At 43.2% G+C, this 13,786-nt stretch overlaps 1 protein-coding gene across 7 annotated transcripts in view; it reads left to right on the plus strand.

Moving 5' to 3' along the window:
• ST3GAL3 (ST3 beta-galactoside alpha-2,3-sialyltransferase 3) overlaps positions 1-13,786 on the plus strand; it is a 177,597-nt gene that overhangs the window by 114,105 nt on the left and 49,706 nt on the right. For all 7 annotated transcript variants that reach the window (XM_039384713.1, XM_039384714.1, XM_027747196.2 and 4 more), the window contains 2 exons: positions 4,733-4,796; positions 12,548-12,643. In XM_039384713.1, coding sequence (XP_039240647.1) covers positions 4,733-4,796; positions 12,548-12,643 — 160 coding nt within the window. The remainder of the gene's footprint in view (positions 1-4,732; positions 4,797-12,547; positions 12,644-13,786) is intronic.

Here is a 13,786-nt window from a genome sequence, read left to right on the forward strand (position 1 = left end):
GCACAGTAAAGAAGTTCTTCCTCATGTTCAGGTGGAACTGTCTGTGCTTCAGTTTCTGCCTGTTGCCTCTTGTCCCATTGCTTGGCACCACTGAGCAAAGCCTGGTCCATCCTCTTGTCCCTTCAGACACTGATGAGGTCCCCTCTCAATGCTGAACAGGCCCAGCTCTCTCAGCCTTTCCTCATAAGAGAGATGCTCCAGTCCCTAAATCATCTTTGTTGCTCTCTGCTGGACCTGCTCCAGGAGCTCCATGTCTCTCTTGTCCTGAGGAGCCCAGAACTGGATACAGCTCTCCAGATGCAGCCTCACTGGGGCTGAGTAGGGTGGCAGAATCACCTCCCTTGACTTAAGGTAAAAATCATTCATCAAAAGACATAAAAATCCTTCTGTGAAAGATCATTCCTCAGCTCCCATATGGAGGGAGATCTTAAGGAAAAAAAATTCTGAAGGAGGAACTTTATACAGAGGTGAACTTTCAGGTAGTGTATTAAAAAAAAGTGTATGCACTGGGCTTGTACCTACAGCTTGTTTGTAATCATTGCAATTTGTTTAATCCACAGGGTTGGTAGTGTTTAGTTTACTCTCCCCATGAAGCTGACACACACATGGCATTCTGTTATCGTGGGACAGGGGCCTGTCTCACCTGTCTTCTGGAATGCTTTAGGGATGTCAGTCAACCTCACTCTAGGCAGTCTGTTCCCCAAAGCTGAAGCTGATGCCCAGTCCCCTGCAGAAGCGATGGCTGGAAGGGTGGCAGCTGGGTGACCACCTGTGGAGGTGGGCACTGGCCATGGCTCACAGGGCAGACACACAGAACTGCAGCAGCACACTGTCCCCTGACCCTAATGCACAGGTACTTACTGCTGGCAATAAGGGCATCTAGACTTGCTGTTTTTTGAGGAAGATGGCTGGTACAGAAAACCTGTAAAAATTACAGCCTCTTCTCTTGGCTGCTTGAGAGTGCACGAGCATCCCAGTGTGCCTGCTTTCGAGGTGAGACCCTGTGAGATGCCTGCGGTAACTCTCTGGAGTGGAAAGGTCTCCCATCTTTTTTTAATGATACAAGCAAGAAGCTTGTACATTAGAAACAACAATTTTAAGTGTTGTTGACATTTACAGTGAAGGTCTCTTCCACTCCTTCACATAAATAACAGAGAAAAAGGCTAGAATTGAGACTTAGGCTAGTTCTCACTGTGTGGTCACTGCCTGCCTGATTTCTAACTATTTACTTTTAGTTTTTCCAAATGTCTGAAAATTTCAGGGTCAACCTGAAGTCAAGATGTACTTGGGTTCAGAGAAATCATGCAGTCCTGAGCTGGCTTTTGAATCTTCTGATGATATAAGGCAAAGTTGATAGAATATGTCAAGATAACTCAGGATTCTTAGATAAATGTAGTCAACTCCTCTAGATGGGAGGAAAAGAGTGCAGAGGCTTCTTTGTTTTTACAGTAATAGTGTATGCATAGTGGCTGATAGATGAGTGGGTTAAATAATCTCCCACACTCCCCAGCGAGCTAAATTCTCCATGACAAGAAAATAATATAATAAACAAGCTGCAGAAAACTTCAGTAGATTGCTTGCCATAGAGATGTGTTCATTATTTAATACTGAGAGAAAGTGAGGGTGAAAATGCAGGATATTGACGTTCATTTCCATTAATTTGTCACTGAAGTGTACCAGACATATGTGAAGAACACATAAGTCAGAGGACTGTCCAAAGATGAGACCTTTTGCAGAGGGTTCCTTGTCTAGGAGCCAAAGGCCTTGTTCTGTTCCTGGTCATGTCACTTACTTGCCTCATGTACTTCAGCAAGTTTGATTCCTTCAGAGTATAAAGATTTTCACTGCTTTCAAAAATGAGAACAGGTGGAGGACCTGAAAACGTGAATTCAGGAATAAGCACATGTGTTCACGTGTGTGTATATATGTGTAACCTTAGAGCCTTTGACTTGAAGGAGGTGTATGAAAACCACATATTTTTACTGTTGGAGTGAGTTCTGTTGGAATGAGTTCTAGAAGCTCCTGCTGGAGGAGATCTTGTCTTTCCATCCTGATGCCAGAGGCAAGGTGCCAAGTGCAGATGCCCACCTCAGCAGCAATGCAATGAACATTTTCTAGTAAAGTTCCAGCTCAGCCAGAACGACCTAGTGCCTCTCCCCTGCCCCAGACATTGTCTTTTCCTGTCAGTGCTCACAGCTCCTGCTTCCAGCTTCCAGTGAGGGGGCTGGACTAGATGAACTTGGTGCCACGTTCATTCCTGTTGCGAGTGGACACTTGGCAGTGAAGTACTTTTACTGAGCTTCATCCAGCAGTTTTGAGTGATAACACTGTGATTTGTGCAGCTTCCAAACCTTTTGGATGCCATGGGTTGTTGGACTGTGGGGGCTGCTGAAGAGATATCTCCTGTTTGGCCATTCATAGTCTATGTTGAGTGTTCTATATTGTTTGTTTTGTTTGCGTTTTCTCTCTGGATTATGGGAATGGGAAGCATCTCTGTTCCAAATACTGCCATACCCACTCCTAAAGTAGTTGTATTTAATTCCTGAGCACTCACTATGAAGGTATTACTAATTAGCTGGCAAGGTGAGGAAATCTGAATTATGTGAGAGCATTACTCAGCTGTATTATTTTAATGTGCTTTTTAAAATAGTCTATCGGATGGTCTCCAAGTAGTGCAGGGTGTAACTTGTGGGTGGTAGAGCAAACCTGGCATAACAAAGGTTTTGGTCGATGGGAAGTTGCAACCCTTGGCACGCAATCCTTTGATCTCTTTTCTGAGACTGTGGGAAAACAAAGACAGTAACACATACTGTCCAGGAAAAGTCAGTGTATGAGACAGGCCAAGGAGAGGACTGTGGCATGGTGCCATTAGAGGTCACAGCAACCTATGGCAGATTTAGGGAAACAGCATTCCTGTTGGAGGGGGGGGAGCCTGCTGCCTATGCATCAAAAGAAATTCTTCACATGAAGGAAAATTAAACAACACCGCTATTTTGTTATCAAAGTAAGTTGCTCTTGCCCTTATAAATTGCCTCTTTCCTTACTCCACTCCAAAATATGATCTTCTGAAAGCAATCACACTTCTCAGCTTGCAATGGTTGGCAGGGGCTGTCACTGATGCCGTGTCAAAAACTTCCCCAAATCTCAAAGTAACTGTCAGAGTTTTCTGTGTATCACCTTTGTTTGTCTGCCTTGTGTGTCTCACCAGCTTGTTGTCAGGTTCAGAGCTGTTTGGCACATGGACTGCCTCAAGCTGGTGTGTTGGTCCTGCACACTTGTCCTGTAGTTTCTGTGGAGGGACGCAGTAAATAAGAGCAGAACTCTTTATTTGAAAGGGTCTCCCCAAACTGTGCTGATTGCAGTAAGTAGTGCCTGTCAGGAAAGCTATTTAAGTTTCAGTGTAAAAAATCACCTGATGTCAGTCTTCTTAATGTTCCTGTGTCATTTTTAATCTTTTGTAAAGAAATGAGACTTATTTATTCATTTCGATTGGTTGTTTCCTAAGAACCTTTGAACTAATTGACTGATATGTTTAAGGGAAAGATATGATAGATATTTACAATCTCCCAAGCAAAGTGGAAGGCAACTAATTCTTCACAGTCTTTTCCCCCCATAAATGAAGCTCAGAGAAGCCCTATTCAAAATTGGGAAAGGGAAGTGATTGAAACTCTGTATGGATCGAGGAGGATTCTGAGCTCATGGAAGAGAAATCACTGAGGGTTGCCAGATACAAAGGAGCTGTACCTGACATGTGAAATCCCTGATTTGAAAACAGTTAAATGGTAGAAGAGGATTTCAGGGAAGCATTATGTCTGTTTGCTTTGTTTTTATGCTCCTCTTAGGCATCTGCTTAAGTCCACAGTTAGAGTCAGGATTTGGAGGCAGATGGACTTTTTTTCAGACATTCTGAAGTTACTGGTGCATTTGTAAATCCAAGCTAGCCAGAGCATTGCTGCTTCTTGGCCCTGGATGGATCGTGGTAAAGGAGTTTGGACCTCTATAGATGAGAGAGGTGGAAAAGTTAGGGACAAGTGACAAAATCTAGAGGGAAACAGACTCAAAAATTTCCATAGCTGATAGAATTATTTGTGTATAATGATTGTGCTTCTGCAATTTAATGCATTTAATTTGTGTGTGTGTGTCTATGCTTGCATAACTTACACCATCTGGTTGCTGCAGCATTCACTGGGTGTCTGTAGGCTGTGGTTCCATGGGCATGTCTTTAAGCAATTATGGTGGTTTAATTGAAGAAAGTCAGACTGAGAAACTGAACCTAAACCAAAAGTAACCCAGGAGAATAAAAAGCATCAGTTTTAACCTGGTTCTGTTCCTGCATCCAATTCACCCCTCAGCTGCATAAAAGCTTGTCTGAAGGCAAGCACTGACAGTGACAGTGGCCTTCCCATGCCTGAAGTGTTTGTTAAGCTGCCATCTCAGGGCAGTGGGTATGAAATCACTGCTATAAAGTGTACTCTGCTTGTTCCCTGTCACACTCTCCATGCAAGGCAGTTGCACACTGCATCAGAATTTGGCACATAACATATCTTTACAGCCCATGTGTGAGGGTCATTGTCTAGAGAAAATAGGAATATGCAAGTGAAAGTGTTTATTCCTAATGAAAACCTTATTTCAGTTCCTCTGAGTAACTGCATCAGATGCTTTACATCACTTTGTTTTTCATTTTCATTAGAAGTGAGAACTTGTTCCTAATGTCTTCTTCCTTCCTCCCCAGATAATCTGATCAAAGCCATCCTGTCAGCAACCAAAGATTACCGTCTAACTCCAGCTCTTGACAGGTAAGAGGAGACCTTTTAGAATAGAAGGAGTAGAAGTGATTCTTTTCCATATGTTCTAAATAAATTTTGTTTGACATTTTTGCCAGATACTTTTGCCAGTAAATTTGACTGTGTTTTTTGGGTAGGTCAGGAGCTGGAAACTGAGTCCTCTTTCCAGTAAATCTGTAGATGCTGAAGACCTCTGTTAAGCCAAACATAAGTAGCATAAAGCTTTTGACTATTTCCTAAGCTTTTGTTTCACGTGTTGTTACAAGACGTGCTCTCGCCACTTTTTCAAATAAGTAAATAGCAGATTTTCAATAAACACATTATACTTTTCCAGCCTTTCTGACAAAACAACACTACCATAAGAAACTCTTAGAGGGAAAGAAGGGACTGGCTTATTTCAACAATGTTTTTCACCAGTTCCTCACTCATAAAGCAGGAATGTGTGTTTGTGTTGGCCAAGCCTGTGTTAGGATGCACAGGAGAGAAGTCTCCTGGGCCCTGTGGTGCTTGAATTCAACCCTTTAGAAGCTTCTTTGATTCTTCAGTCCTATTGTAGAGGTTGCTTCTGAAACTCAATGGCATGTTTACAATCCAGCTTCCAAGTGATAGGCCTTTAGTCTTTGCTGTCCTTGCTTTTCTGTCGTTCCTTCCCTTTGCCCCAAGGTTTTGGTTTAGTGTCACTGCCCAGATTAGGGGTATTTTTTTTCAGAAGCTGTTAGAGGTTTTTACTGGGACATGAGCTCTTTTCAGAGTCCTGGTACTGCTTCTTTCCAGTGGTACTTGAACACGAGCTGACACAGTTCCTGCTTTCTAAACACATTGGGTTTATTTCCTGGCCCAGCTCCCGCTCTGCCCACTTTTCCGTGACAAAGTTCATACGCTTTTCCAGCCTTTCCATAGGTCACCTCATCTCTCATGTTGATTGTAGAGCTTGCCTGCTGTAGTTAGAGTTAGGAGCTACTCTCTATGTGAAAGTTTATTCTTAGTCTTTCACAGTCTATGTGCTAATTTAGGTTTCTTTGAAGTTTGCCTTGCCTCAGAGCAGTGCCGGGTAGGGTTAGCCTTCAGACTTCGGATTAATTTGAGAAATTATGTCCAGAAGGCAAAATCATTTCACAGATGACCTTCTTAGAGATTTTGCACACAACTGAGTCTCATCCATCTGGGGTTTATCTCAGCTCTGGTTGGAGAGTTAAGATTTTAATCTGTTGAAAAATCCACATATAGACTCTTTCAGAAGGTTACTCGTGGGAAATTAGTGTTAATGACAGAGGGCAGGTGGAAGATTCTTGCAGTGGAGGTTAATGTAATTGTGACCCTTGCTGCTCACCTGTTTTTTGAGGAGTAGAATGTTTCAGGTTTTCTAAAAGTAATTTCTCAGGAGGCTGTGAAACATAACCACTCTAGCATGAGCTGCTCACTTTGGTTAATGTTCTTTATAATGGATTTAGTGCAGAGATAGGAAAGACCTAACACTCAAGCCTCATGAAATGTATGCAAAGTCCCTGTGACACCAAACATGAATGAGAGCTGGGGAACAGGCTAGACATGTATTTCTGTGGTATTGCAGTAACAAAGTTTGCTGGTGTGTAAACACACTTATATTGAGGAAGTACTGTTTTCTTGGGAATTATTGTGATAGAGGCAAATCAGTGGATGTTGGTTGTGTGGTACATACACTTCACAGTCAAATACCCCCCAAAGCCCTTCCAAGTGAGCAGTTCTTAGGAAAATTAAAAGTTGAAGTGTGTATGAGAGAAGGGCTTGGGATAGCAAGCCACAAAGTGAGAGTCCAAAGGAGCATGCATCAGAGGGGTTATTAGGAGAGAGAGCTTGGGTACTGTGGGAGATGTTAATGCTGCCAAAAACCTGCTTGGTGAGTAGGGCATGAATGAAGACTTGGGTATGGTTCCAGAAATGTTCTTCACTGTGGTTGTCAATGAATTCCAGCTGTGGCTGCAATGGGTATCTGCCATTTTGGATTCCAGAAGAGCTGACAGAGCAGACTGATGAAGGAAGGTTAGCTGCTTACTCATGTTTTCTCAAGCTCAAACCACAGCCCAACAGTTCCTCTCTGTGACAGCTCCAGTGTGGTGGGAGCAGAGCCTTGAGGTTTGACTCACTCCCTTACTGCTCACTGGTCAACAAGAAAGGCCAGACCTCTCTCCTTTGCTCACCACCTTGGAGCAGCTGGAGAGGACCTGGCCTAAGGGACCTTGAAAGGCCCCTTCCAACCCAAACAAACCATTCTTGGTTCTATGATTAAGGGCTGAAAAAATGCCTTATTGTGGAAGTGTTAGGTAAGAGACACAGCTCAAGTCTATAAGGTACAAGGGCTCAGACTTGGGAGATCTTGTGAACTCTTCCACTTGTAGGCTCTCAGAAGCCTAGTGAGCTGATTCTAGAAGCAGGGAAAAGGCTGCAGGTTCACCCTCTCTTCACCCTCTCTTGGGTTCACACCAACATTTTCTCTGTTGGCAAAGCCAGTCTAAGAATCCATATTTTCTACTTTGTCCCACTGCCATTGTTTGAAAAGGGACTTTAAAGTGGGTCAGTGAAATTATTCCAGTTTATGACTTTTTCTCTTAACCCAGGTCATTCCAGTGACCTCATTTGCACAGCTCCCCTTCCACTCCAGCACTGTGTGGGCACAGAGGTGTAACAGCAGCAGGAGAGGCGGAGGGCTGAGGCGGGTGGGGAAGGTGAGTGCTGCCCAGCCCATTGAAACAAACGTTCCTGTAACTATACTCTTGAAGGCAGGTTTCCCAGGGGAAGGGTGGGAGAGGCAGGAAAGGTGAGGTCAGAGCAGTGCGTGAGAACATTGGAAGGAAAGAGAGGATTAGAGTTGTGTGGTGGAGGATCTGCACCAAGCCTTTGGTCTCGTCCCTCTTCTCCATTTCTGTCCTCCTTCACGAAGTTGGTCCTTGAGTTGTTACATTCACTTGCCTCTCATAAGCCCTGGAAATGAATTTATTTGTTTGATTATCCCTGTAACAAAGGGCATCCTGATGCACCTTTCCTGACACAATGTACTGACATGGTGCTGAAACGAGGCGAACGTGATCCTTCCGGGTGTGCGTACACCTTTCATCATCCCACAGCAGCTTTGCCAACTCGCTTCAGCTAATCCCTCCATTGTATTATAACTACCAACAGCTGGAGGGCATGTGCACAAAGGCTATAGTTCACACCTGTAACACAGTGTAAGTGGTGCCCTGCTTTCTTAGCTCTCTTCATGGCTCCTTACTGTGGCACCTTTGTGTTGAACCCTCTTCTGCTCCAGGGCAGGGGCTAGGTAAAGCTGCAGTGGTGTTTGGGAGGGTAGTTACACGTCAGCTCTGAGCTTTTCTGGAAAAGATTGGAGATACAGGGGGCTTTCTTTAGAATCTCTGACCTCTTCCTTCAGAGCTGTCGTGTCTTTCTCCCTAGTACAGATGTTGGTGGGCCTCGTCTTTGACACTTCATAGTTCTCCTGCCCTCCACTGACTTTTCCAAGCCCATTTATATTGTTGACATTTTCACTGCTTCCTTTAGTGGCTCATCCAGTGGCCTGTCCCTCATTCTGCAAATGGGTCAGGGCTTGGTTTCTATTTCCACAGCCCTTTTGCTGGCTGGACTTCAATGGATTTGGGGGTTAAATCTCTGTGGTGATGACATGTAAATTTCCTATGAAAAGACATAAATATAAAAACCTAACTGACCTTTTTGTATTGCCTCCAGGTGGTAATGAAGGAAAACTGAGAGTTTGAGCTTATGACTAACACAGTCTTTACTAATGCAGTATATAAACTGAGCAAGTCAGGAAGGAATTTGATAGAGCAGGAGAGATGTGTGTCCCTGTGGCTCGGGTTGATAGCACCCATTTAAGTAGCAGCAGCCAGTTCAAACCAGAATATGCTAAGCCTCCCTAAGCACCAGTTCCCCTAAAGATGTTCTTTAATTATTCTGTTATATCTTTCCTCAAAGCCTTCAGTTCCAAAGTTGCGTAAAGGAAGGCTTTGTGGTTTCTCTCCCCTGACAAATCCCTAAAGTGCTTTGATAGGAGAGGAAGAGGAAGTAGGAATTGCTACAATGCAAACATGTGTTTACAGGGCTATATTGTTCGAGAAAATCTGCGTGAATCCTGGTTTTGGTGTAGATGAACTCAACCTTGGAGTATCAGTGTCAAGAGTCTGTACATCTGGCTGCAGCTCCTTAGGGCTTTAGGGAAAGTCTGTCTGTGGAAAGTCCATGACCCTCCTTCATACCACCCTGGTAGCAAACTGGAACCTGGGCTGTGTCCGATGTGTTCGATCCCTGAGCTCTTCTGGAAAAGAAATAGGGCTTTGATGTACTATGTAAACAAACATAAAGGTGTTTGCACACTTCTTTGTGGAGAAACAATTGAGCTGTAACTGATGCTGCTTGCACAGTGTGTTTCTTCAGCCAGAAGCTTGCCTGGAGCCAGCAGTGACTGTGTAGGTTTCCCATGCTCAGGCACCATCAGTGGGCACAGTATGTTTGAAAGAAATTTAAGCTGCTGGAAGATCAAAGATTAGACCTTAGGGTCAGAAAGACACTAATGAAAAATCTTATCTGCAGACTTAAGGAAAAAGAAGAACACATTTAAATGTGTCAGGACCACAAGGGTATGAGGGTGGCTCAGGCATGAAGCTGGACAAAGGTGATTAACCTAAAAGTTATGATGAGTAAAGGCAGAACCATTCACTGAAGTATTTGTTTCTTTTTTGGAGATAAAAATAGAATGATGTTGTCCCGTTTTAGAGCAACAATGAAATACTTTGTGTATTTTTTTTTTAGTAACTGTGAGGATATAAAATGACAATTATTTGTCTTTCAAGGTAAGCAATGCAGAGTGTTTAAAGAGTTAAATAAAGATTTTTTTAGTTTGTTTTACTGTTTGCTTTTTGACCCTTCTTGGAACGTTTGATAGAAAAGCAAATGTTGTGCCATTTTTGGAAAATATGGGAGAGGATAAAGAGATGGCTGTAAGTTGATTAGCTTGGTTTGCAGGAAAAATCCTGGAAAGTTAGATCTGGGGCAGAGCTTGAATGACAGCATAACTGATGTGAGTTACTTTGGATTTGTGGAAATGAAATCTTGCCATATAGAGGATATATTTTTTAGATGAACTAGAAGCTTAAATGATAAAGGTAACCTTTTAGAGACAGGCGTTAGTTATGTCTCAGTCCATTATATTCTGATTCTACACTACACCATTGTAGATATATCCTTTTTAGGAATGGGATAGTCAACATATCTTTAAAAGGTTACTGTCAGGGTTGAGAATTAATCCTTTAATGACACTTCCAGTGTAGTCCTGCTGGCAGGTATTTGCAGGGGCTAAAACCAATCTGGAATAAAGGTAAAATAACACTAGAAAAATTTGCCAGAACCAAAGACTAGGAAAGTAAGGAGTAGCAGGACCAGGTCAGTCTTGACCTTTGCACAGGATCCTTCTCTGAACACTGCTTCCCTGGAGCCAAATCAAAAATCAGGCATCACAGGTGTGACAACACAGATCATGTTTACAAGATGAGGATTATATTCTGCAAACCAATGACTATAAAAAGAGGATTGGAATGAGGTACGTAAAATCTCTGTGTAAAGGGGACTCTGCTTTGAGCAGCATTAGCTCCACATGCTGGTCTTCCAGATTCAGTACTTCAGAGATCTGGGGAGAAATTGAAAATTGTTCAGAGAGGTACTGCAAGTGTGAATCAAGACCTAGGAGAGCTGCCTTACTGTGCAAGGTGTGATGAGCTTGCTCCAGGTGGTATGGTCAATGGAAGATTAAAAATGAGCTTTTATCATTCCACGAGCACTGTGTGGGAGCAGGGCCATGAAAAGCTGCTGGAGCAGCTTTGGCTGGTGGAACTGGTTCTTTTATCTCATGTGTGGCAGCTCATGCTCACCAGTCTGACCCATGAGGGGCGAATGTTTGTACACATGCAGATGTGGAAGGGGCTACTGACAGTAGATGGTGCTTTAATTTAGCAGAAAAGCAAAGAATGTGATTAAGTGGTTTGAGGCTGGAACAAGCAGATCTGTATTCAAAACTGGTAAGAGCTACCATCCTAACATAAGTGGGAAAAGGATAGAGGGGAGTCTCTGTAGCTTGTAGCCTTTGGATTTTGACATAGTATCCTTCTTCAGAAGAGAAAATTAAGAAGAGTCATGGCTGAGAGACAACTGAGTAGAGAAACTACGGTATTTCACCCAGCAGTCTGTTGTTTAGGAGGTCAAACTTTCCTATCATAATCATCAGAAGAGTGTATTTCCATCCGAAATGTCACTTGGCCAGAACTGAACAATGTCTTTTTTTCCCTTTTGCAGCATCTTTTCCTTAAGGGTTTTGACAAAGCTGTAACCACCTTTGTCGCTTGTTTGGGTGTACTTGGGGTTGACTCTTTCACTTCCCTCTTTGTCACAATATACTGCCTGAACCAGATCTTGCATCTGCTTTCCCCTTGTTGCCAGAACTGGTTTTTTTTTTGGTTTTTTTTGCTGTGCCATCATCTATAAAATGCTTTCTCTGTTGTGGTTTGATTATCACAAACATCTATGCTTCTTCAGCCTTACGGACACTGGGCTAATATGTCCATCTGCTTGAGGATGTTTTTTCTTTTGGAAAGGCTCAGATATGCAATGACACTTTTTCTGGGCAGGGGAAGCTGTTCCAGAGCATTTCTTGGTGCTGTTAATTCTGCACGTGTCTCCAGCTAATGGCTCTGTCAGCAGAGTGACCCTCAGTGGTTTAGCTGAGTCTTTAAGTGCACTCCAGCCCTGCTCTGCAAAGAGGGACCCCACGTAAGTGGAGCTTTCCTCATGCTGGCTCTTCAGCCTTATCACAGAGAGGACAGCCTAGAAGAGCCCAGTTGACTGTGCCTGGGACTAGGAAGGCTGCCTAGGCCAGAGATCTGCTCCAAACAACTGATTGCCTTGGACCCTTTCCGAAAAAGGCTCTGCAGACACGTATTCCTTCAGTGAACTACCAGAGATGGAGGCACACTGCCAGAAGAGCCAGCTGCGTTTGGGATTAGATGGCTGGAAAGAAGTCCTTTTCTCTGTCTTCAAAACAAAATCACTTTTTAACATCTGCTGCAGAGAGTTCTCGTGACTCAGGGTTCCACAAGAAACTGTTCTCCTCCTTCTTTTTCCTGTTTCTTTTTCTTTCTAATTAAGGTTATTTCCCTTCCCTTTCCTCACCTATGGTGTCTCCATATATGTTTCCTACTGGACAGGAGTGGGAGGGGTGTCTTTTTTCTCTCCATTTAGTGGGGTCTTTTTGTCTCTCCAAGTCTTGTGATAACGGCAGCAATTTTGCTCTCACCAAGGTGAGCACACCCCAGATAACCTGGCAAGATCTGCCTGCACTCATAAAATTGCTTGGAGAAAAGACTTCCTCACTAAGCCTTTGGTTTATTGTTATTTCAGTGCTGAATGAATGATGAGAAGGCTTAAGTAAACAGATGGGTTTGATTCAAGCCCATCATACCACGGGTGTGGGGGGAGAGGAGCTGCTTGTCCTGACAGCTCATCTCATTAGGCCACACGTGGTGTGAGGTGTTGAAAGCAGTTTATCACGTGTAATGCCTGGGCATGATGAGGTGAGCTGGGGATCAAGTGTATCTCTGTCTCCCCCCTAATTCTTAATATTTACAAAGGTTTCCTGTAGTTCTCAGATGCATGCAAACTAAATATGTGTGGCTCTGTTTGCATTTACATTACAAAAATCACCTCTTCCTCTGTTTCTTCCACAGTCTCAGCTGCCGGCGATGTATTATTGTGGGAAATGGTGGAGTACTTGCAAATAAATCATTGGGGTTGAAAATTGATGACTATGATGTTGTTGTCAGGTGAGTCTTTGGCATTATAGTTTTCTTGTCATATATTCAGTTTCTGTATCAGTTCACATGCTATGCAGGCAGACTTTTAACCTGTACTAGTGACAGTATCCATTTGTATGAAAACGTGAAGTTATATGGAGGGGAAGAAAAGACAAGAGCATATAAATGTTTGTTATAAATGGTGTTCACATCAAAGGGTAAAGGCACTCCTCAAACATTCCATTTTCCACAGCTATTTGGGAATGTGGTCTCTCATCCTGCTTGAACCTTCTCTTCATAGCTCCTTTCTAAAAGCTGCTGCTTTCTGTGATGCCCTTAGGTGGTGAAGCAGTAACTCAAACTGTTGGATCTGCTCCCAGATATATCCCCTAGGTAACTCAGGGAAGTATTACTGGTCATACATGTGTAGCATTCCCCAGGAACTACACTTCACAGTTAGGATGGGAAGGACTAAGAGTGATGCAGCCTAGGGTGTTAGGAGGCAGGAAGCCTCTATGAGTGAGGACCCAGTGATTACAGGTGCCCTAGAAACTGGGGATACTTTGCCTCTGTTCACTGTGGATGACAATGTTGAATAAGGGAGCAGAAGCAGAGTGGTGTAGGAGTGGAAAGGACCACAGGCAAAGTCAGGACTTCTTGCTTTGGCTGAGGACCTGGATCATTGCCATCTCAGAATGCTTGAAAAACGTGCTGATATGTGAAATCACAGGTCTAGTCATAACTCTTAGTAATAAATCTGTCAAGTCAGGGGGGCGTTCTGGGTGACTGGAGATTAACAAACATAATACCTGTACTAATGGAGACTCAGAGAGAGAGTGTGTGTAGGAGGGAGGGGGAGGATGTGCTCTAGGGAGCTACAGACCCATTAGTCTGACTTGAAAAAAAAAATGCAGAGCTTTCCAGCAGGTTTTGAATCGTGAGTAACAAAATATTACAAAGGTAAATAGGAAAAGTGGGATAAACTGCAGTGTAAGTTTATAAAAACTGGTTTAACACAGTCTGAGTTGGCATTTTTTGTCTTAGTAAGATAACTGATTTCACGTTAAAGGTAATGTGTCTGATATCATCTCTCTGAATTTCAGTCAGCTGTGAGATGTGGTGGCAAAAAGCAAATTCTTAGCTAAGGTAGAAGAAAGAAAGGGATTAGTAAAA

The sequence above is a fragment of the Pipra filicauda genome, unplaced genomic scaffold (genome assembly GCF_003945595.2).
Source record: "Pipra filicauda isolate LSUMZ 115617 unplaced genomic scaffold, ASM394559v2 scaffold36_size6622888_pilon, whole genome shotgun sequence".
Lineage (NCBI taxonomy): Eukaryota > Metazoa > Chordata > Aves > Passeriformes > Pipridae > Pipra > Pipra filicauda.